This window comes from Terrapene carolina, unplaced genomic scaffold (assembly GCF_002925995.2).
Source record: "Terrapene carolina triunguis isolate 2854851 unplaced genomic scaffold, T_m_triunguis-2.0 Scaffold23, whole genome shotgun sequence".
In the NCBI taxonomy this organism is placed as follows: Eukaryota; Metazoa; Chordata; order Testudines; family Emydidae; genus Terrapene; species Terrapene triunguis.
Window position 1 is genome coordinate 12,806,755 of NW_020664374.1, and position 25,693 is coordinate 12,832,447.

At 41.3% G+C, this 25,693-nt stretch overlaps 1 protein-coding gene across 4 annotated transcripts in view; it reads right to left on the bottom strand.

Annotated features, from left to right (window-relative positions):
* LOC113406221 (rho GTPase-activating protein 6-like) overlaps window positions 1-25,693 on the bottom strand; it is a 450,389-nt gene that overhangs the window by 38,827 nt on the left and 385,869 nt on the right. For all 4 annotated transcript variants that reach the window (XM_026649577.1, XM_026649580.1, XM_026649583.1 and 1 more), the window contains exons 3-4: window positions 18,072-18,143; window positions 4,811-5,067 (exon numbers count right to left, since the gene is read on the bottom strand). In XM_026649577.1, the coding sequence (XP_026505362.1) occupies window positions 4,811-5,067; window positions 18,072-18,143 (329 nt within the window). The remainder of the gene's footprint in view (window positions 1-4,810; window positions 5,068-18,071; window positions 18,144-25,693) is intronic.

The window sequence follows — 25,693 nt, forward strand, 5'->3', positions numbered from 1 at the left end:
TTAATATCCCTATGCAGTGTTGCTGGAGCCACGTTGGTCCCAGGACATTAGAGAGACAAGGTGGGTGAGGTAATATCTTTTACTCAGTGTTGGTTCAACAAAAGATATTACCTCACCCACTTTGCCTCTCTAATATTCCTATGACATTATTACATTCGATAGACTCATCCTGTTTAAATTCCTAGGCAAAAATCTTTTGGGGATACAGTTAAGCTTGTAGATCACAATTAAATTAAAAAGATTTTTTTTTAGTAAGTGTTTTAATTCCATTGACACTTATTTGCAATCTAAACTGTTTCTTAATGAAGGTTGGCATAGTAATTTCCTTTTTTATTTATAGATTATTTTAAAAACCTTGATATAAAAACATCTACTGTAAATTTATAACTAAAGATGTGATGTGAAGGAATTCAGTACATGTTGTTCTATGGAACATAAGCCACTGTAGAATTCAAATCCAATACTCTGCTGGAAACCCTGGTAACCTCTTTAAATGCAAGATGTTCTGCTGACAGAGTATACAAATTCCACAACCTGCGTTGGTGGAATATGTAAGCCCATAGAACCTCAGCAGTTCAGATGACAGAAGTTACTAATTCTGCTGGTACAATTCTCTATCAGCCCACGACTGAACTTTATAAATACTTCTAGCCCTTGGGCAAACTTATAAAGTCCACTGGGATCTGACTGAAAATTAAAATCTTTCAGTTATAACATCTAAAATAAGCATATGACCTTATCAGAAACAGTCCTGTTTCCCGGATCTCATGGAAGACTTATGAATAAAACAAGCTCGAAGTTGCTAGACCAATTCTTTTTTGAGATTCAGTTTTACAAAAATAATGACAAGACCTTTCACAAAGTCAACTTCACCTCAATTTTCAGTTTCATTCTCTCAAAATGCTTTGTCTGACTCCCCTCAATTCCTCCCAAAGCGCGCACGCGCGTGCACACACACACACAAGGTTCATTGGCTACTGACCACATACGTAAAACTGCATGTAGAAATTACTTTTTTTGAGGATTTTGGACCCGGGAGGTGTCAAAATTGGGCTTACAGTGGAGAGCTTCTTTTAAACAATGTAGGATGAGATTTTCAAAACATTCCAATTTGGCTTAACTCTGCTCCTATTGAAGGGCATAAAGGAATTCCCATGGACAGCAATGGGCGCATATTTCAGTTAATGCTGAGAGCTATTGAAAAACCCCACCCACAGTCACTACTTTCAGAGTAGCAGCCGTGTTAGTCTGTATCCACAAAAAGAACAGGAGTACTTGGTGCCACAAGTACTCCTGTTCTTTTTACAGTCACTACTGCAGATCCAGAAATACCACTTGACACTGCCATCTCAGGAGAAAGTTTATTCCCCTTACACAACTTGGTTAATAAAAGAGATGGGACTGTGCTCACACTATTTAACAGTGCATTTTGGCATAGACAATATATTAACATAGGGCCAGAATCATCCCTGGCATAAGCAGATGAAAATCTGTTGAAGGCAATGGAGTTGCACCACCTAATGACAATAGCCCTTTTGGTCCATAGACATCTGTAGGATTCCATCACAAAGTTCCTACGAAGAAAAAGCAACAAAGGTGGTCTCAGTTAGAGTCCTGACTAATGTCCATGCCCCATCGCCACCACAACTGGCACGGAGCCTGAGCTGAGAGGCCAAGGATTGACTGTAAAATTAATCACCTGCTCATTCCTTGCAATACTCCCTCCAGGTCAGGGTTGAAGCACATTAGCAGGTGGTATTGACAGGATTGCACTGCTGCTTTTACCTTCAATACACATTTGACCATTTACTTTGATATATTTAATGGGAAAAGAAACTTTGATACTCCCAGAATACATTGCCCAGTAGGTAAAATGTAAGAGGCAGAGTACCCAGAGTCGGTATTATGGAACGGAACAGTTTCCAATGCTTTCTCTTTTCATCTGTGATGCTGGTAAAATATCTTCCAGGAGAAAGAGTGTGGGAGTAACAGGACAAGAACACCCCTGCAAGTTTACTTGTGCATTGGAGCATGTATTTCAAAATATGAAGTTGGGGGTGCAGTATGAAAACTATACCATACTTTTCTGAAGGCCCCGGGAGTCTCCTGCGAGAAGTAAAATACAATATGTGTTTCTAGGAATGACCGGAGAAGGGGAGTGGTAGGCTACTACCAAATCTCAAGAAAGCAAAACCACTTAACAATATTTAAAATATGTCTGCAATATAAATAGATATTTGGAAACGAATACAGGACTTGGCTAAAATCCAATATATAAATCAATCCATCCCATTTTAAAGGAGATTGAATGAAGAAGAGACAACATAATGCAGTGTCTTTAGAACACAATCTGAAATATGGTAACAAGAGTACAATCTCAGCAAGTTCACACAAAAAAACCTCCCCAAATACTTCATAGGTTTCTTGATAGTATCTTTTTCATTTTCACTAAGCAGTGACAGAGAGGACACAATAGCCAACTTCAAATATCTGTAGACTGTTAACAACAAAGGGAAAGGAATTATTTATGGTAGAGGTAGAGGTAATGAGATAAAACTGAGAGGGGATATCTAGACTGAACATTAGGAAAAACTATCCGATAGCGAAAGGCCTGACTGTGGAATAGTCTCCCACAGGAAGAGGTGGTAGCCGCAACAGTTGCAACATTTAAAAGTAGGTTAGAAAAAGCACTGGAGAATATCCTGTAAGGACAACGAGGAGTCCTTGTGGCACCTTAGAGACTAACAAATTTATTTGGGCATAAGCTTTCATGGGCTAAAACCCACTTCATCAGATGCAACCTAGCTTATGCCCAAATACATTTTTAGTCTCTAAGGTGGCACAAGGACTCCTCGTTGTTTTTGCTGATACAGACTAACATGGCTACCACTCTGAAACCTATTCTGTAAGGAACACTCCAATAACGGCTGGGGAATGGACTAGACTGACTTAATAAAGTGTAGAAGTTAAAGACAGAAGAGAAAGTGTGAGGTTGTTATAGTTAATAATTTAAACACATTCTAATTAGAAAATTAGGGCTGCTTCTACTTCAACTGCTAGCCTTCGGCTACACTTTTATTTATCTCTGAGGTGAACCATATGACATTACATCGCCATGACTGTGTATTGAAAATTCAGCCACAACACACTGCAAGCTGAAGTACTGGCTGCCATCTCTCTTGTTCATGCCAACAAGGTGTCAAAAACACAGAATGCTAGGAACTTAGCACGGGGGGTGGGGGGAGAGAGACATCTTTTAGACGAAAAATTAAACTTAGGTTTCTTCTGCTCATGCCTGATGGTTGTCCAAGTGAAAATTAAATATCTCACAGCACTTTTTGAAAAGGAGTAGGGAATGGCTCCCATCTTCTGATCAATAATTCTCTCTCTCGCTAACACAGATTCCAATATCTATGGCTGAATATAACATACTACTGGATTACTGTCCCATTTACTGTAATTGTTTTGTACTACTGGAATCTAATTTATTGCTTGTTGTAATTTGGTATACACTGTATCGAATACTGCATAAAATCCATTTTTATTTTGTTAACCCTATACTTTACAGAATCCCACACAGTACTTCCCCTAAAAAGCTTTGATGTGGGGGAGGTGGAGAAGAGTGAAGGCCGCTGAGGATTCCGTGGGGACGTTTCTTTTTTCCTTAGCTCCTCTGGTATCCCCAACACTTAGATTAGTTAGCAGGGTTTAATTTTTCTCCCCATTTTTCCACATAAAAAGGCAACGTGAGTAGCATTTATGACAGCTTGTTACAGTACCTTCTGGGTTTTTTTGTAAAGAGCTCAAATTGTGACATTATTTACTTTACTGCAATGTTGCATCAGTTCAGAGCACGGCATCAAGCTATAAAGCCCGAGGGATGAAACCCCGCAAATAAGAGGCTTATCAGATATCCATATCATATGCAGGAGCAACATTCTATTTCAATTTAGGCATTAATGACTAGATCTGACTCCCACTGACATCAGCACTAGTTGGGTCAGGTCCCAGTGCTCAAATTCTCTGACTAGCACAGGGCCCGAGGAGCTGGGCTGGGCATTACACAGATGTGAGCAGTAGAGGGAGGAATCTTCCTTTGCAAACATCATCTTCTGCATAGCATGGTGATTGCAGACACCTGTGCTGACCCTAGACTCCTGCCCCCACCTCATGCCACAGAACCACACTGGTTCTGCTGCCAAGGGAGCCCTCCACCAGCTGAGGCACGGGCCTGATTTGCCACCAAGGCCCTGATTTGGATCTCACACATGGTTTATCCTACTGTTATTTTCACTAACTTTAATAGAATTGCTCCTGATTTACTCTGAGGTACGTGACATCTAAATCAGGCCATAATTATTTTTACTAGTGGATGCTAATAATTAGATTAATTAATTTCTGTTTTTTTGGACTCTAAATTAGAATATGAATACCTATGAACATCAGTCACATATGTGTAGTCCATCTACCATCACCAGTTGAAAAAAATACACAAGGTCAGAGCTTGCAGAACTGGACAGGCCAATTCGAACCAAAGTGGAGGAAAACTGAAAGCCTCATATCCCTTATGGTGTTGTAATAATCATGCAGTGTCCATCTTGTTCTCTCCTATCTTGTTCCCAGTTGGGAAAGAAGGCTGACTATTAAGATTACAACTTCCTCCATTAAACAGGGATGGTTCGAACCACAACCAGCTTTATTTAACTGTGGTCAGATACCATCAGGCACAAGTTTAATTTTTGGTGCTGACCAGAGCCTGAGGCCCCAGCAGGTTCCCCAGTGTGCATTCAGCTGTTATGGGTAAACTTACCCTTCTCCTGGCACGTGGTGCTGGCTCTGGTGTATTAGGGGAAGTGGATTCATTTGGTGTTTCCGAGGTCGAGCTAAGAGATGAGTTACTGCTTGAGAGTTCTTTGTTCTGTCTTTTAGTTCCAAATGGTAAGAGAGAGGCTACAAAGTCTGACACATCTTTCTGCTCTTCTCTCTGAGAATCCTGCTTGAGTTTGTAGGCCCGGTCATTAGCAATTACTTGGGACAAGGGCATTCCAAAAGCCTGCGGTACGAATTCTGCAACAAGAATAGAATTATTTATTTGTTAAATTTGTTTCACTTTATGCCAACCTGTAAAAATAGCGATCATCCCAAGACTCTTGATGTCTTTGACAATTTTCAACGATATAACAATCTCATTAAGGTAACAGCTCCCTCTCAGTAATAACTCCCAGATAACTGTATACTAGCAGCACAGTGAAGAGGAAGCCTAGTCTGTGGTTAAGGCACTATAATAGGCTTGCTGGGAATCTGGATTCTGTTCCCAGCTCTGTCACATGCTGCCTAGGTGACCTTGGAAAAATCATTTCAGCCTAGTCTATACACAAAAGTTGTCTAGACTTAACTATGCTGGTATAGATAAAGCAGTCTGACCCCCATGATGTGGGCGCAGTTATACTAGTATAATGGTACTTTATGTTGCTGTAGCTATTTCTATATGGAAAGAGGAATACGCGATACTAGTATAAGGCACCTTTATACCAACATAACTGCCTTTGCAGTGTGTGAGGGGAAAATATCATCCCCCGAACCAACATAGTCATACTGGTAGAAAAATGGCATAGACCAGGCCCTTAGCATGAAATTTTCAAAAGTGCCTATGATGTTTCGGCTAAATTATCAGCAGTGAATTGGTTAATAACATTGTCATTTAACGTGTCATTATTAAGCTTTAGAGCTATGAGCCATGTGAGATTAATGGAGTCAGTTCATTTGTCTGTTAGAGCTATTGGTTCAGTCCAGTTTCTTAAGTTACGTAAAATACCACCGCTGTGCAACTAAACGGAGAGTAAAATGTTTATTAAGTCTTTGAGACCAATTCATCCCTGGTGAAAATGGGTGCAACTCCACTAAAGTCATTGGCTTTGAACCCACATATATCAGAGCTGAATTTGGCACACAGACAACACAAACAGGGATGCAGAGGAAGCTATTCCAGCTTTAAAAACAAAGGACAAGCAGAAATTCCTATAAATGCATTTTCTGTCACACTTTTTAGAAATACCCTGCTTCTACCAGACTTCCTATTGGGACCAAATGCCCAGCTGTATTTTGTAGAACTCCTTTGTAAGTCTTAGCATTTTCACTGAGATTAACAAGGGATTGGGGAAAAAAAGCGTACTCCCTGAATCTTGAATTAAAGCATTATTGTATTATCATATCTAAGGAGACAGAGACTCTGTTTAGAAATCTGATGGACACAGGATTTGAAAAAACTGACTGGTTATCTATGGGAGGGTGGAAAGCTGAGATAGCTGCAAATGGACTCTGAGGGAACTAAGAGCTAACCCTTGTTGTTTCAGAAACAGAGTCCAAGACATGGTAAATCAGAGCCATAGCTGGGAGGGCCCTCTTTGTATGGACCAAATGGAGAAGCTCTTCCATTTAGCAAGGTAAGTAGACCAAGTTAAGGCTTCCTGCTATTTAGCAGAACTTCCTGCACCCCCTGAGACTCTAGAGCAAACTCATTCTGAGGTTGTCAGCCTTGAAGCATCCACACTGTCAGATGGAGGGCCTTAAGGTTAGGATGAAGGAAGCGGCCCTGGTCTTGGGAGATCACATCCACATCTCTGAAGAGCGACAGCAGAGGTCTGACCAATAGTGCTAGCAGAGTCGAAAACAAACATTGACAGATTCATGCAGGGACTATCAGAATAAGGAAAGCAGAATCTTGCTTGACCTTGGGCAAAACTTTGAGCAGGAGCAGAACTTGCAAGAAAGCATACAGCAGACCTTTTGACCAGGATAGCAGGAAGGTATCTGTCAGTGAAACTGGACTGTGACCTGCTCAGGAATAAAATAGATGACTTTTTTTTTTCTTTTGTTGCAAATAGGTCTACCTGGGGAGTTCCCCACAGCTTTAAAATGGACTTGGTCACATCTGGTTGAAGAGACCACTTGGGGTGACCTGCAACAACCTGCTCAGGAGATTTGCCAGAGTGTTTTCAACTCCTGGAAGGTAAGCAACTGTCAGGTTGATAGAACTGGCAATGCAGGAATTTCAAAGGAGGATTGCCTCTTGGTATAACTTTAACTAATGCCCCACCTCCGGCCCCTTGTTTGTTTACAGAGAACATGGCTGCTGTGCTGTCTGTGCATACCAATGAATTCCATCCCTTGATAGGAGGACCACCACACAAGCTAAACAGATGGCCTAAAGCTCCCTGCTATTTATTTGGAGACTTAGATCCTGAAGACCAAAGGCCCTAAGTGTGAAGTGGACCTAAGTGAGCTCCTCAACCTAGATCCAATACATCTGGGACTAAGGTGGGTGACTGTTGTGGTGGGGCAAAAAGAACTCCCTCACAAAACATTTGCAGGTTCTTTGAGGACACCAGTCCAGGGAGGACAAGACCTGAGCAGTTGTTTGAACCACCATATCCATGTAACAATCGGCCTGTGAGCACACTGAGCTGAGCCACCTGTAATTCTCTGAGGTGTAGCCTGGCATGCTGCACCACATAAGTGCATGCCGCCATGTGCCATAGATGTTTGAGGCAATTCCAAAACAAAAGTGACAGGGTGTGTCTTTACATCTTGAGCAATGACCCACATTGTTTGGAACCTCTGCTCCGGCAAGAAAGCCCTGGTCTCTGTAGAGTCCATGACTGCCCTCAATTAATTCTGTTCTTTGAACAAGTGTCAGAATAGATTTCTCTGTATTGATTAGGAGCCCCAGCATGTTGAAAGTGGACTGAATAGTGGCTATATTGGAGAGTTCCTGAGACCTGGACCAGTCTCTCACTAGCCAGTCATCCAGGTAGGGAAACACATGGATTCCTGACCTTTGCAAGAAAGCCGCTACTACAGCCATGCATTTTGTGAATATGAGAGGGCTGCTGACAGGTTGAAAGGCAGTACTGTGATCTGATAGTGGGATCCATTGACCATGAAACTGAGAATTTTTCAGTGGCTCTGGTGAATCGCCAGGTGAAAATAAAGATCCTTTAAGTTGAGAGCAGCAAAGCAGTTGCTGGGACCTAGGGAAGGGATAATGCTAGAGTAGCAATCTGGAATTTTGTTTTCTTTAGGAACTTGCTTAGCTGCCTTAGAACTAAAATAGGCCTGTGATCCCCCTCTGCCTTCAGGATTAGGAAGTAACAGGAATAAAATCCTTTCCCTCTGACTGACATGGGAACTTCCTGTATGGCCCCCACAAGGAGAAGAGACTGGATCTCCTAAGTAGCACACTCTCGTGAGAGTGGCCCCTGAATAGGGACAGGGAAGAGAAGTGGGAAGGGGGGGATAGAAATAAATTGAAGGGTGTATCCCAGTTTCACCATGCTTAAGACCCCCTGATCTGTGGTGATACAGGTCCACACACTTAGGAAATGGTATCGGTGGTTGGCAAAAATTGAAGTGAAGAAAGATGGTAGTCTGGTAAGTGGTTGACTGCTGTCAACCAACAGGTCAAAATGATTGTTTAGAGGACCAGTTTGCCTGAACTGGCAGTTGCAGAAGAGTGCGGAGGTGGAGGTGCCTCTTGTAACTTCTGCTCCTCCTTTTGGACAGGTCTTGGGTATGCAGTGAGAAGCACTTAAATAGTTGTGACTGCTGTGGGAGGAATTCAGAGTAGCAGCCGTGTTAGTCTGTATCCGCAAAAAGAACAGGAGTACTTGTGGCACCTTAGAGACTAACAAATTTATTAGCGCATAAGCTTTCGTGGGCTACAGCCCACTTCTTCGGATGCATATGTTTTCTTTATGTTGCCAGTGTAGAAATCCCCAGAGACACAAGAGTCACCCTTGAATCCTTAAGGTTATGAAAAAAGAACAGGAGTACTTGTGGCACCTTAGAGACTAACAAAACTTGTGGCACCTTAGAGACTCCTGTTCTTTTTGCGGATACAGACTAACACGGCTGCTACTCTGAAACCTAAGGTTATGAAGTCTCTAATTTGTCTTATCGGTAAAGAGTAAGGGGCCTTCAAATGGGATGTCTTGAATGGTTTGTTACACCTCCAGGGAAATATCTGTCGACTGCAGCCAAGATGAAGATCACATAGTGATGGCGGAAGCTATAACTTGAACCACACAGTCCACGACCAGGCTCACTAGCAAGGTTGTTTTGGCAACTAATTTGCCCTCCTCCACCATCGCAATGAACTCCTGATTTGTCTCACCAAGAAGCTTGTCTTTGAATTTCAAGATTTATCCCAAAGGCTGAAATCATATTGACCCAGCAGAGCCTGCTGGTTCACGATCCTAAGCTGTAAGGAATAAAGCTTCCTGCCAAACAGATCTAGCTTTTGTGTTTCTTTCCCTTTCAAGGTAGAGGTCTGATATTCCTGTCTCTTTTTTCATTGGCAGCAGCATCTACCAGGGAGTCTGGAGAAGGGTGGTTATAGAAGCGCTCAAATCCCTCTGAAGGGACATAGTATATTCTCTCCATGCTTTTAGCACTGGGAGGTAGGGAAGATGGAGTTTACCATAAAAACCTGACAAAGTCCAGGATAGCCCCATTAATAGGGAGAGCTACCCTAGAATGTCCTGAACAAGCTAAAATGTCCACGAGCCTGTGTGATCTTTCCTGTACTTCTTCTGATTGAACATCCCCAGCTACAGCCACCCTCATCAACAAGTCTTGATGAGCTCTGGAATTATCAAGAGCAGGACTAGTAGACTCAGTCACTATCTTCTCATCAGGAGATGAAGAAGAACAGGCTAAGGCTTGTTGAGGAGCTCCCTTCTCCAATTCCTCCATAGGAGAGTCCCTGAGCACTCTGTCCCCCCTGCACGGCCCCGGTATGGGGGAAGGGCAGGCAGTGACCTTGCTACAGATGCTCCTGGCACCTAGGTGATATAGAAGGGTGGGAAGGGAGTGGAAAGGCTTTAGAATGTGGAAAGAAGACTCAAGAGGGCCACTGATATGGAGGCAGGACCCAGCTAAGTGCAGGCCATTGGTCCTTAGAGTGATGAGGCTGTGGCTGATACCACAGTGGGCAGGCTCCCCACTGGGGCTGCTGGCATGCTTAGGTCAAGACACATATGATCTGACCTCTGAGTCTGATGAGGAGTCCACTCCCTCAGACTAAAGAGGAGCTGACCCCATTGGTACCAGGGAGACCAGCAGAGAGTCTGGAGATGGGGGGACCGGCAAGATCATCACTGGCTTCCCTCTAGATGGCACCCTATAGAGAGGAGACACAACTGTAAAAGCCACTGGTACCAAATGGTGCTCTGGGGCTGAAGCCACGACCATGGGAGGGTGCACTTACAATCTTGGTACTGAGCAAGATTCTTAAACAGCAGGGGAAGCCGGCCCCATCAGGTTAAGCAACAATCTGACTGCCTTGAAAGCCTTGGGTGTAGAGGACACCAGAAAGGGCTCTTGAGTCTGCGATACTAAAAAATGTATTGGTACTTCAGGGATTGGGCTCAGGAGATCTTTCTCAGGCTCCAGAGTCAGTAATCCCTCCTGAGTTACAGACTATGTCTGGGAATGCCTCCTCTTTGAACACACCTCCAAGTCCTTGCCTCCGCTCGTTGCCTTCACTGTAGACTTCAAAGGCCCTAGTACCAAGACTTTGGGAGACTTCTGTTGTCTCTTCTTAGGTACTGGCGATGAGGATCTGCCTCTAGGCTCAGTTAGAAGAGGGAGAGCACTCTTAGCCAACTCATACTTGCTCGGTTCCCTTTCCGAGTGGGAAGGTTCCAACAGCGGGCAAAGCGTAGACTCCTTAAGCTGGTACTTGAGTCTGGCAGCCCTGTTCTTTTTCAATTGGACTTTGAACCCTCTACAAATGTCAGACATGTCACTCACATGCACCTCTGCCAGACACTTAAGGAAGCTGGGGTGTGGGCAGCTCACTGGCATAGACTTATTACATGAGTGACAGTCTTTGAAGCCAGGAGAATGAGGTATTAGTCCAGAACCAAGCCCGGTTATCCAACTAGGAAACCACTCTAGAAAATTAAGATCCTAAACTTATTCTTATATCTAAATATGTACACACTACACGAGATCAAAAACTAACTCTACAGGTACTCTATACACTATAAGAGGGAAGACTTGGAGATACAAAGATCAGAGAGCTCCAACAACTGTCACTGGTGGTAGGAAGGAACCAAGGGAGTTTGGGGTCAGCGCGGCCCTTTACATATGTGTCATGGTGCCAGGGCCCAGAGGGCATTTATGCTGCCCGATGGATACTGCTGAGGGAAAAATCTCTGACAACTGTGCATGAGGTGCGCACACACCTACAGTGGAATGGGCATATACGATCACTTGAAGAAGAATTAAATTCAAGAGTCTGAAGACTGGAGGCAGGGTGAAACTCTGGCTTCACTGAAGTCAGTGGCAAAACTTCCACTGACTTCAATGGAGTGAAGTGAAGATTTCACCCAAGGTGTTCTCAGTGAGGGATCTGCAACTGGAACTTTGCTAGCTGGTCTAAGATCATACAGCCTTCCACCATGCTTTGATTTAGTGAGCCTTTTTCTGTGTGAAGGATTTTGATTTTTTTAAATGAAGAGTCCCTTAAGTTCTTAGTTGACATTAGTACAGAAGTGACATAATGTGTTTTTTAAAATTGCTCAGATGCTTAGAGATCACAAGAGGCATGTTTTAGAAATTTAATAAAACAAAACACAATAGGGCACTGACAAAGCCTGAAACAAAAATACTATAATGAAAAAGATACTTTTTGTATTTATTATGGAACTCTTCTCTCCTTAGAATAAGCCAAGCCATACTGACAACATTAGAGTGAATTATTACTGAAGCAGCCTAAGTGTAAACAGTAAGAAATACTTTTAAATTCACAGAAAATGGGTGGAAAATAAGCATGGGAAGAAGAAGAATGTTTCCAGAATTTCTGGCTGCAAAGACAAATCAAATATTTATTCACAGAAGTGCTTTTTCTCTAGAAATAACCAGCAATGCCCTTGGTCAAAAAAATCCACCAGGTACAGCCTCCTTGAGGTTCAGGAGGCTGAACTGGGCCCTAAATGTTTACATTCCACACAGAAACACAGGCAAATCGGATAATTCTCAGTTGCTGAACAAATCAAGTTTAAAAGTTTCATGGTCCATCTCTAGTGTTTTTTGAAAGCACAAAATATTTAAAATAAAACAGAACGATCATACTGTACCGTATTGCAGAGACTTAAACTCCCGCAATGATGTCACTATGCATGTACCTTCTGAATTTTATTATGTGGTTCTAGTTAGTGTTCAAGGAAAATACCTCACTATATGTTTTTAAGAGGAGGCTGTGGGAGAGGGAGCGAAGAATCAGCTCACTGATAAAATCTTGCAGGAGAAATCCTTTCAAGGAGGCATCTATCTCTGGAATGCAAGGGTGCACAGTCAAAGAAGGGATGCTTAAACTAACACCCATATCACTGTCTAGAGACAGATGAATGGCTCTGTTTCTCCTGTCATCAAAATTAGAAGTGAATTTGTAAGGGAACAGGATCTCAGCAGTCAGCATGCCAGGCATCCCATTCAGATCAACACTGACATTTTATTACTCCCCCGAACTGAGCGCACTCACTGTCAGCAGCACAACAGAATGTTTGGGAAATGCTTAGGGACACACACAGACAACAAGAGGGATGGCCAGAGTGACTATAAATACAAGGAGGTGGAGAAGAGAAAACAATGACTACAATATTTGGGTGGGGTGCTTGCTCTAATGTTTAGCTTTTCACATCCGGCAAGATTTGTTGTACCCTGCTGTGATGAGTCACTCAAAGCAGATAAAACAAACAAACAAAAAGGTACTTAAGTTTTTGAGCCTTTTCCCATTTAATTAAATGATGATAGATGTAGCTGTCAAAAATGACAAAACACTGATATAAATCTGACTAAAGAGCATTCAGTTTTCTTTTCCTGCCTGACCTTAGAAAACACTGGGATTTATCTGGCTACTGATACTTTCACTCATGCAGAAGTAATAAAAGTATATATCTATATATCAAGCTATATACTTTATAGATAGATATAGATATAGCTATAATCTGCTGTTAAGTGAGTAGAACTAGATCTGATCCTGAAATATCAGTGATTAAATCACACAATACCCAGTAAAATATGTATTATTGTGCCCCTTTGATAGATGAAGCTAGATAGACTGTACCTCTAGGGCACCACGATTTGTTGAGGATAGTGCAGGGATGCACCATCTGGGAGAAATCAAGGAGAGGATGCACCTCTTGGAAAAACAATCCTTCCCAAGCCTGCTTCCCACAGTGTGCCTGCCCTGCCCTAAGGGCTAGCGCAGAGGGAGAAGTACCTGAGGGCAGGGAGCAAGGCTCCACCTTCTCCCTTCCATTCACTGCGCCTTTTCAGGCACTATTCATCCCTGGGGAAACACAGAGGTAACTGTTCTTGGGCCCCTCAAAGCGCAGGATCTACAACTGCGGCAGGCCCTGCACAGGGGATGCTCCAGGGAAGGGAAGGCTCTTTGCACCAACATAAAGGCCAGCCATAATCTAGCCCATAACGGGTGTTCTGGAAACCTAGACACATTGCTCTACTTGTGTTATTTCCTTCCTTGCCCTAACTGTGCCCCCTTCCTAGACCTGAAGAATGGCGCTACTAGCCCAATCTCTTAGGCTGGGTCACTAGTCGCAGGAGAACTTGGGACAAGTAACCGTGAATGAGTGAGTGCTCATGACCCGTTTTTGTGTGAGTATGGCCCACGTCCATAGAGCTGAGTGTTTGTTTTGAATCAGTTGCCCTGTACTGGGAGACATTCTCTTTATAAAATAAATGGTAGAAAGGCTTGTTAAAAAAACATCATGCAAGAGATGGGGATAACACTCTGCTCATTGTGAAGCATAAAAGAAGGGAGGTTAGCTGTGACCTGCACTCAAGTAACACAGAGACCATTATTTGGGGGATTGGCTCATTAATAGTCATCACAGTGTAATCACATCCTCACAGAGGGGAACAATACCAAGAGGCACATTTTAGTCACTGTGGCTCATATGCTGCATGTACAGTGGAGAGGAGAGCAAATCCACAAGGGAAACTATGGTGAGGACCTGCAGAGTTGGAAAGTGGTTAAGCCCGATGGTGGCCCAACTCCTCCTTTGGCCACATCACCCACTCTGCTAAATAGGGTGACCAGATGTCCCGATTTTATAGGGACAGTCCCGATTTTGGGGTCTTTTTCTTATATAGGCTCCTATTACCCCCTACCCCCTGTCCCAATTTTTCACATTTGCTGTCTGGTCACCCTACTGCTAAATATACATAGACAGCCCTTTCACGCCTCAAACTTGCAGCCAGTCCGCATGTAACAGCAGCAAAGCGGCTTTCTAAAGGGGCAGCACTAGTCCCAGTGAATGCTTTGTGGTTCCCTTCCATAGAGTCACAGAGCACAGCTCAGGGCAGCGGCTATTGTTCTTGTAGGCTAGGAGGGAGCTGCAGAGCAGTGCAGGGGGGAACCCTTCTGTTCAGCTGAACACACTCGACAGCTGGGGACCAGGATCCTTATGGTCTCCTGGCCCTTTGCTCCCTTTTTCTACATTATTGCCTCCCTATCTGCCACCTCCATCAATCCAGCAGCCTCTGAAGAAAGAAGGGAAAATAGGGACTCTGTGGCTCATGTAGAACAGGAGATTTTCCCCACACATTTGTTCCCCTGTATGTTATTTTTTGCAGGAGTGGAACATATAGGCTTCTGATATTAAACTTCAAGATAGAGTATTTGAAGGGGGAGGTGGGGGTGTTAAGTGAGACAAGTTTGAAACAGCCCAAAGGGGAAAAAATAAGAAATTAAAATCCACAGAATCAGCACAGAAACAGGTAAAAATGTGTAGTTAAAGTTATTATAAGTATTACAGAACACCAGTAAGTAAGTAAAAACAAGAAGGAATAAGCACAAACAATATGTTGCCCTTTGCTTGTGGTACTGATTCAGCCCTACGTAGCAAGATGCATTCAAAAAAACATATCCAATAAAAAACAAAAATCCAGCCTAAGATATGCTATCAGAATGGAAATTGTTGGCAGGTAACATTCTACGGCTAAGAAAAAAATCTGAAGAACAAATACCTTATATATAGAAAAAAATATTCATAAGTATCTAAGCAGTACTGTAAGAGCCTGCCAGAGTCAGTGGTTGGATGAAATAAACTTATACACAATAAAGAAACATTTAAAAAGGCTAGAATGATTTAAAAAAAAAGATATTGTTTAAATGATCTTTTTCATAATGAAATATGGGGAAAAGAGTAATCCTAGGGTAAGCATTTACATGTAACAAAAGTGAGATACTATCTTTTCATAATAAACATAAAGACAGTCTAGACAGTATTTGGTCCTGCCATGCGGGCAGGGGCCTGGACTCGATGACCTCTCGAGGTCCCTTCCAGTCCTAGAATCTATGAATCTACGAATCTAAGAAAGAAAGAAAGAAAGAAAGAAAGAAAGAAAGAAAGAAAAGAGGCATTGAAATAGCTCTGGAAGTACAATTCTGGAAAATAAAAGTTTGTGATGGTACTATAAAAGTAATTGAACGGTTATCAAAATACATAATTCATCTTTACAATCAGCTATTACACTAGAGAACAGAACACCAATTAAAGGAGAACAAGTAGATACAATTTATTTAGGGCTTGTCTACATTGTGTGTTAGTGTGCACTAGCGTGTCACACACTGACTATTTGAGTGGATCCTGCTGGTCCATCTAAAAGTTCCCTACTGCACACTGACATATGTGACCTATATCAACACACACTAGGGAACTTTTAGTGTGCATCAGCAGGGTCCACACAGACAGTGTGGAGTGGAATTTGCATCCCAGCTGGTGCACATTAATGCACTATACAGACATAGACAAGTCCTTAGACTCTCAAAAAAGCTTGTAAATAAAGATTTTCTCAAGAGACTATTAAAGAAGCTCAAAACCCTGGGATGGAAGATAAAATCCTGCCACACATTCAAAACTGGTAAAGAGACAGAAGACAGAGTGTAGGAACAAGTGGCCAGTTCCTTGTGCATAAGTAGTTTATGGTAAAGCATGTCACAAATCAGTTCTAGAACCAGTGTTGTTTACTATCTGTTTATTAACTAGCTTGAAAATTGGATGAATAGCAAACAGAATTTTCTCACTAAACTAAATTACTTAGTTTACTCAAAACTAAAGAAGACTGTGGGGGAAAAAAACTAGGAAGCTGAGCAACATGGTAGATGATTAAATTTACTGCAGTCAAATGCAAGGTAGCACACACTGAAAGAAAAAATTAAAATATGGTTATTCTTTGTTCAAAAAGGAGTAAAGTATCAGAGTAAAATAAAGTATAGGAGTAAAATATCAGAGATATGAACACCTCGGGAATGGAGGTTGTTCATAACTCTGAAATGTTCGTAACTCTGAACAAAACATTATGGTTGTACTTTAAAAAGCTTACAACTGAACATTGACTTAATACAGCTTTGAAACTTCACTATGCAGAAGAAAAATTCTGCTTTCCCTTTATTTTTTAGTAGTTTACATTTAACACAGTGCTATACTGTATTGGATTTCCCCCCCTCTGCTGCCTCTGTATGTGTTCAATGTTACATCTGCTATGCTTAGTGACAAACGTAAGGTTTTACTAATATTTCTTCTCTTATCACTCCAGAGCGACACTGCTGCAGGAGAGTAAGCTGGATTCTATTTTGCCAAATGAATTATCAACAGAATTTTTTTTTTTGAACCAAGTTCCAATTACAAGCAGTTAGCTCTCAAGAGCCTAAGGATGTTTGCAGGCAAGTAACCTAGTCTTAGATTCATGCTGTTGAATGCAATAGTTTATAAAGTGTCAACTATCCATGAATCAGTGGAGGATGAGACCCCTCATTTTCCATGTACTACCAAGACCTTGTTGGATGATAGTCTTTTGGCGCAGTTGCCTCCACCTGGTTGTTGTATTCAGTGTGTGTGTAGACTGCTTCTATATGGTCCTGAATAGTTCAATGAATAGAAGAACTATAGTCATAAGAAAAATAAAACTGAAATAAATTAATACTTCACTCTATTGTAGCATGTAATAGTCTGCATTGCACTATAATCTGTTCAATTGTATTTTAAAGCTGAATTTTGGTTTTAAGAAATTCCTGGAAAAGTATGGCGATTAAAAATATGGGTAAATAAATAAGGCTAAAAGCTGGACATTTGATGTAAGGTGAGGAAAATTAAGTGTATTTGCATTAACTTATTCAACAAATAATGCTCATAATTTAGTTAGGCTATTGAATCACCTAAATCAATGGGGAAAACTATTACAAAAATCTTTAAAAATAAACATGAAACAGGCATTTCATTTTTTTCCTGAAATTTATCAGCAATCTTAATGTGATAAAGCTTAATTATAAATTTATTCACACATATTTCAGATCAACCTGGAGCCTTATTGATGAGACATTAAAAAACTAACAAAACAAACTGAAACAAACATGTGTCCTTTCTAGAAATGCACAAACAGTTAAAAAAATTACACTGGCTCAGTAGCTATATTAGTTACAAAATATCATTTCAAAGCTCCATTCTTGCAGTTAATTACTCTATCAACATTCATGTCAGAATGCTAAATGCCATTAATGCTCTTTCATAACTATAGTTTTTGATTCCAGGCCAACTTTTCTAGAGCCTCTTCTAAAACAGTGACTGCAATGTTAGACACAATTATCTACAAGCACAAAACTGTGGGTGCAACTTTAGAGTCTGGTTCGAGGCATCCTCAAAAATTTGGCCTTATATGTGTCACCCTGAACTTATTTGAAACTCACTGTACAGTAGCAATGATAGTTTGCCATGTTTTAAACAATAATTTCCGCTTGCTAGGAAAAAAATATTGCTTGCGTAACAAAAGTTTATGTTGCACAGTGCAGCTAGATTATGGCAGTGACAAAAAAAAATACAATATAATATATAGTATTTTTTTCCATCGGGGAATAAATGACTAGATAATGTATTAGTTTAGGTAACACAGTCCTATTGCAGAAGATACACATTTCAATATACAAATCTCATAAAAATGTACAGCTATTAGATAAATATGTACTTCTTTAATCTTCACTGTACCTTTATCTCTGTTTTTCTCCTTCCCTAATGAGTCCAGTTTCTTTCTTAAGGATTTTTTCCTCTTTTGTCCATCTATAAGAGAAAGAATAAGAAATATGTGAGGAGAAAGAATAGTTAAGGTAGCGTTATCCATAAACTAGAATATATAGGGTTAAATTGTCAATTGCACACGAGTGGGCATACTGAGAGAGGAAAGGGTATAAGGAGCCTTTTACGTGTGTGTGTGTGTGTGTGTGTGTGTGTGTGTGTGTGTGTGTGTGTGTGTGTGTGTGTGTGTGTGTGTGTGTGTGTGAGTGAGAGATAAATGCCAGGGACAGTCACAATCCTTGAGTTCAGGGGAGCACTGAGACTCTTTCCATTCTGTGCCCCTAAGAGGGTCTGTGGAGGAGGTGGGACGATAGTATGCACATCCACCCACACACCAATTTGCACAGTGCAAAGATCTCAAATGATACATAAGTATTAGGTTTCAGAGGGGTAGCCGTGTTAGTTTGTATCAGTAAAAACAACTAGGAGTCCTTGTGGCACCTCAGAGACTAACACATTTATTTGGGCATAAGCTTTCGTGCGATATGGCCCACTTCATCAGATGCATGGAGTGGAAAATACAGTAAGCAGGTATAAATATACTGCACATGAAAAGATGGGAGTTGCCTCAACAAGTGGGGGGTCAGTGCTAATGAGGCCAATTCAATTAGGGTGGATGTGGCCCATTCCCAACAGTTGACAAGAAGGGGTGAATCTCAACAGAGGGAAAATTACTTTTTGTAGTGCTAACGAGGCCAATTGAATCAAAGTGGATGTGGCCCATTCCCTGCAGTTGACAAGAAGGTATAAGTATCAACAGAGGGAAAATTATTTTTGTAGTGACCCAGCCACTCCCAGTCTTTATTCAGGCCTAATTTGATGGTGTCACGTTAGCAAATTAATTCCAGTTCTGCAGTTTCTCGTTGAAGTCTGTTTTTGAAGTTTTTTTCTTGAAGAATGGCCACTTTTAAGCCTGTTATTGAGTGTCCAGGGAGGCTGAAGTGCTTTCCTACTGGTTTTTGAATGTTACAATTCTTGATGTCTGATTTGTGTCCATTTATTCTTTTGCATAGAGACTGTCCGGTTTGGCTAATATACATTACAGAAGGGCATTGCTGGCACATGATAGCATATATCACATTGGTAGATGTGCAAGTGAACGAGCCGTTGATGGTGTGGCTGATGTGGCTGGGTCCTGTGATGGTGTCCCTTGAATAGATATGCGGACAGAGTTGGCAACGGGATTTGTTGCAGGTGTTGGTTCCTGGGTTAGTGTTTCTGTTGTGTGGTGTGTAGTTGCTGGTGAGTATTTGCTTCAAGTTGGGGGGCTGTCTATAAGCGAGGACTGGCCTGTCTCCCAAGGTCTGTGACAGTGAGGGATCGTCCTTCAGGATAGGTTGTAGATCCTTGATGATGCACTGGAGAGGTTTTAGCTAGGGGCTGTAGGTGATGGCTAGTGGTGTTCTGTTACTTTCTTTGTTGGGCCTGTCTTGTAGTAGGTGACTTTTGGGTACCATTCTGGCTCTGTCAATCTGTTTCTTCACTTCCCCAGATGCGTATTGTAGTTTTAAGAACACCCGATAGAGATCCTGTAGATGTTTGTCTCTGTCTGAGGGATTGGAGCAAATGTGTTTGTATCTGAGGGCTTGGTTGTAGACAATGGATTGTGTGATGTGGTCTGGATGAAAGCTGGAGGCATGTAGGTAAGTATAGCGGTCAGTAGGTTTCCGGTATAGGGTGGTGTTTATGTGATCATCACTTATTTGTACTGTAGCGTCCAAGAAGCGGATCTCTTGTGTGGACTGGTCCAGACTGAGGTTGATGGTGGGGTGGAAATTGTTGAAATCCAGGTGGAATTCCTCAAGGGCCTCCTTCCCATGGGTCCAGATGATGAAGATGTCATCAATGTAGCGCAAGTATAGTAGGGGCGCAAGCTGAGGAAGCATTGTTCTAAATCAGCCATAAAAATGTTGGCATACTGTGGGGCCATGCGGGTACCCATAGCAGTGCTGCTGACTTGAAGGTATAAATCATCCCCAAATCTGAAATAGTTGTGGGTGAGGACAAAGTCACAAAGCTCAGCCACCAGGTTTGCTGTGACATTATCGGGGATACTGTTCCTGATGGCTTGTAGTCCATCTTTGTGTGGAATGTTGGTGTAGAGATGGTTCTACATCCATAGTGGCTAGGATGGTGTTTTCTGGAAGATCACCAATGGACTGTAGTTTCCTTAGGAAGTCAGTGGTCTCGAAGATACCTGGTAGTTAGGGTGCTAATGCCTGAGATGATGGGGCGTCCAGGATTCCCAGGTTTATGGATCTTGGGTAGCAGATAGAATACCCCTGGTTGGGGCTCTAGGGATGTGTCTGTGTAGATTTGTTCCTGTGCTTCTTCAGGGAGTTTCTTGAGCATATGATGCAGTTTCTTTTGGTACCCCTCAGTGGGATCAGAGGGTAATGACCTGTAGAATGTGGTGTCAGAGAGTTACCTAGCAGAGAGTTGCCTAAGTATTAGGTGTTACTGTTAGACACGTGGAAACCAGATTCTACAATCCTACTACTTATGCCTCAACTGTAGTCATGGGGCTATATTTCAGTTACACTGATACACAGCTAATATCTTGGGGAAAGGTGGGGAGAAAAACAAGACTCAGGGAAGAATTCTGATGTCAGATGGTTGCTGTTTGACCAACTTCAAAAACCAGATTCCTCAGACAATGAGCTTTCAATCTGTGTATGTCCAGATCAGTTCAGATGGATAAGAATTTTAGAAGAACAATTGTTTCAATATAGTACATTTAAAAAAAAAATTCTATGAGGTATTAGGCACTGAAGAGTTCATGTTGCAGGGTAGGCAGGTTTCTTCTTGACAACTATTTCAAAAGGCTGGCTACCATTATTTTCTTAAGACTATAATGAAAAGTCAACAAAAATGACATTATAACAGGTATAAACTCAATAATCTAGGTTAAGTTATGTGCCTGCTTTAACTTGTCACTTTTTGTGTTCTAATATCAAAGAAATATAATAGACCTATATTGAATGTATGCACTACTCTAGCTAGTGATTAATGCATGTTTACTCTTAACATGCTGTTTTTGTAATACACAAAAGAAAATGTGTACTATATTTGTTTCATTTGTATGGTAGCAAGAGCAACAAATATCGCCTCAGCATGTTTTCTTACACAAAGCAATGTCACAAACAGGCTTTATGATTAGGGTTATTCAGCAGACATGTTACCATATAACAGTATTATTCATACTTTCTACCATAGGTAGACAGAGCTATTTTTATACACTTTCAAATATAAGCCTGAATATTGTCCCTGTTAAGAACAAAAAAGTATAACATATTTTAGAATAAAATGTCAAATTCTGCTCTCAATTACACCAGTGTAAATCAGAAATAATTCAACTCAGGTTCAGAATTTGGCCCACATTTGGAGATATCCCTCATGTGCATTTCTTTTTTTTTTTTTTTATAAATGTCTACAGATTTTGGTATCTCTACATTTTAGACATTAAAACTTCCATTCTATAATAGCGTTGCAGACAACCAAAAGACACACTCTCTGCCCAAATAACATTAGGAAAAGGACCATGTTTAGAGCAATGCTGTTTTACTCCCAATACACTCAACTGAAAGCAGTGTCAAGCACTGGCATAAGAAATATGGCAAGATTCTAAAAAATGCACGAGTAACACCTGCTGCACACACAAAATCAGGATTGAACACATGCAAATGTATGTATGCATACAAAGCCCCAATTTACACACGAGTGAGCCTTAGCTTCTACATCTTTGTGCATGTGCCTTTTCAAGCTGGGACATAGTGCACAAGTTGTCAGGCTCAGAGAAGGGGTCTGCAGCAGAAAAAAAGGACCAGTGGGGGTGAGGGAGGGAGAGGGCAGAGAATCCAGAGCAGAGTTCTTAGCAGAGTGCATCCTTGGAGAACAGAAAGAAGCCTTAGAATACCAGGGGAAAGATACTCATCTGCTAGGGATGGTCATCAGTCCATTCCTTTCCTTTGAACCTCAGCTTTGAGTTGATGGTGGACATAAAGGAAAACCAGTGAAATGAAGAACAAGTGGTGGGAGAACAAAGTGAAGGAGAGCCAACAACTCGCCCACACCCATGACATGCGTGGATTCTTCAATGCTACCAAAGCCCTCTACAGACCCCGCACCCAAGGGCTAACTCTCCTTCGATCCAGGGATAGAGCCAACATTTTCAAGGACAACAAAATCAATCAATTCACGATGGAGGGAACACTTTGAAGACCTCCTGAATTGTAACTCCAATGTTGATGAAAACATCTTCGATTTAATCCCTCAACATCTCATCAAGGAGAACCTTAGAACCCCATCAGCACTGAACAAGATAAAGAAAGCCATCAAACAGATGAAAGGCATCTGGAGCTGACAGAATCCCTGCCAAAATCTTCAAAGGAGAAGAACTGGCTCATCAGCTTCACGCCCTAATCCTCAAGATCTGGAATTTAGAAGCAATCCCAGCCAACTTTAGGGATACCATGATTGTGACCATCTTCAAGAAAGGAGACAAATCAGACTGTGGAAATTATAGAGGAATCACCTCGTTGTCCACCTCCGGAAAGATCCTTGCCAAAATTCTCCTCAACTGACAGTTCCCCGTTGCTGAGGAAATCCTTCCAGAATCAGAATGAGCTTGAGTTTGTGGCTTGATTTTGCAGCTTGGGTTCGTAGCTTGTGGTGGCTAACTGGCCAGGAAAGCCGGGCACAAGGAAGGGCTGGGTCTCTGTTGGGCATGCACCGATGCCCTTCCATGTCGGCAGCAGAATGTTACCCTTCAAAGTCTTCCATCTCACCCATCCTTTTTGTAGGCTTTAGTTTGAAACCAGAGTCTATAGGTCTTGCTGTGTCACCCTGCCTCTGGGTTTGGTGATTGATCACCCGTCAATTGCAGATGTGACCTGGCTTTGATCTTCCTTCTATTGTACCTTTGTTCTTCTCTTTTTGGGGTGGACTCTTCTTACTTTGTTAGGGCTCTTGTCTGCATCTTCAGCTGTTGGTGTTTGAACTCTATTTCATCAGGACAGGCTGGGGCTGGAGGTTGATTCCATCATCCATACATACCTCATTCACACATCTAAACTAAACTAATAAGATTACAGCAGGGTTTGCAAAAATGAAGGTTGCAGCAAGCCCTTACAAAATGGAGTAAGCGTTTTAAAATGGGGTTTGAATTACAATATGGCAAACAGTGAACAGAAGTTACAATATAGACAAGTGTAGTGGATGGCAGTGAACAGAAGTTACAATGTAGTCAAGTGTAATGAATGGTGAACAGAAGTTACAATACTGAAACAGTGCAAGTCTTAATGATTTAAGCAGGAATTGGATTGACAGTGAAATTTACAAGAGCAACTGGCTGAACAGCTATGGATCTTAACAAGCATCTTAATGGTCAATTAGCCAGTTATTGGGGTAACTGGTTTATGAATGAATGTTGTTTCATTCATAAAACTTTACTTATGAAGTTACATTAATAAAGTGAACAATTAAAAATAATTTCATTTATCAGTTCTACATTAGTCTTTAAGGTGCCACCAGACTCCTCTCGTTTTTGTGGATACAGACTAACACGGCTACCCCTCTGATACTTAACAAAACTAAAGTGCTCCACCAACAAACTCCAAACCACCATCAGTGGTACCTCCACTATATCTTCCAAATTAAGAGAGATGACCAACGCACCAACCTCAGCATTTTGTCCCAAGCCAAAACCTCCTACATTGAAGCTATGTTGGGCTGGTCATGTTCTTTGAATGCCAAACAACTGGCTCTTGAAGCAGGTCATGTTCTCACAACTGAGTCAAGGCCAGTGGATGAGGAGAAGGCAAAAAAAGCACTTCAAAGAACCCTCAAAGCCAACATGAAGAAGTGCACATCGACATAAACTCATAGGAAACCCAAGCCTTCATCCAACAAAAATGGAGAAGGATCTTGAGGAAAGGATCCCAACATTTTGAGACCCAACAAAGAGAACAGGAAATGGAGAAATGGGAAAGGAGGAAAGAACGCGCTGCAGCCCGACTCAACAATCTAGATTCTCACCATCCACCAGGTCCTGCCTCATACCAGGCCTCTAATACAAGGGCTTATGTCTTAGGCTCTCTTCCTACTATAGATATTACTCAGTGTGAGGAAGGATATCACAACCAAGCCTGAAGGGACTTGCCCAAGATCATCCAGCAAGTCAGTAGCATAGCTGGGGTTAAAGTCCAGGAGTGCTTGGCTATCTGGAGTTTAGGTCATTATACTATTCAGCCTTAGCACAGCCCTCCATTATATGAAATTAATTTTAAATTAAAATAATATACAGTAAAATGATAACAGCATTAGTGCCTGCCATGTCATGTTACTGAGAAAACAAACTCACTACTATTGTATGATATGATGGAATTATTCCCATCATAATAAGTTTCAAGCAATTCTAAAACAAGAATATGATCCTACCACTCCTATTATTCTTATGCAAGGTCTGTATGAATAAGCCATATGACAAGTCTTTCTCAGTAGGTCACATGCAAAGAAACTTGCAGAAAAGGAAGAGGTGCATTTTTCTTTTATGCACACAGAGTCTTACAGAGCCTTTCGCTTATTTTAATTCTTAGCTGTTTTCAACAAAGGAAATATTCTCTGTCCCTCATGGGGTTACTGAGTGAAGAAATAACTCATTTATTTGGCATCTTTCTTTTTCTATAAGACGTGTGTTTCTTGTCCATTTATGGAAGAAAACAGGATCTGTTCTACAACAAAGGGTTACTTTCATCCAGTGCAGAGGGGACTTATCTGGGAGATAAATATCATACCCACGGCTTATTCAAAACAGAAGAAGATGATAAATCTGTAATTGAAGGATATGTGATTTTAAAAACATGGAAACTCAATTTAATATTTCTCTATAGGAGCTGTAAGCATGGTAATTTTCATTTAATGGAATATTACTAAACAAGTAAATTTATTTGTAAAAAAAATAGGGTGGATTTACTTGTAGTGAAGTCCTACTCTGAAAAATGACTACAAATGGTTTCATGAAGCAAGTTTGTTGTCTTATGGATTTCCATACCAAATTTGCTCATTAAAAATTATTCTGTCTCCATATGCCAGCCCTGAATACCCAGCCAGGGACCAAAAGTCTTGTGATTTGTGGATCATCACCTAGAATAAAGATTCTGAAATCAAAAGTTAATTAACAATCCTGTTGACAATGCATGAAAGAGAATAGAGACTGCCACACTTTTCCATAGTTGTACTGTGTTTGGAGCGAGAAACTTTTCTATTGGTAACTAAAAAAAAAAAAGCAGATTTGCTTCTGGCTACACACATGGATCTAATCTGATGAGTAAAATGGTGCAATTTTTACGTAGTCATTTTTCTGACCTTAACTGCACTTTAATAAATCCTCCTTGCAATGTTTATTTAGATTAATACTGTTGAAATGCAAAGTCCCCATGCAGTAGCTTTCAAAGCTCTGCCAGCTGTAACCAGGGCCAGCTCCAGGGTTTTTGCCGCCCCAAGCGGTGCAAAAAAAAAAAAAAAAAAAAAAAACC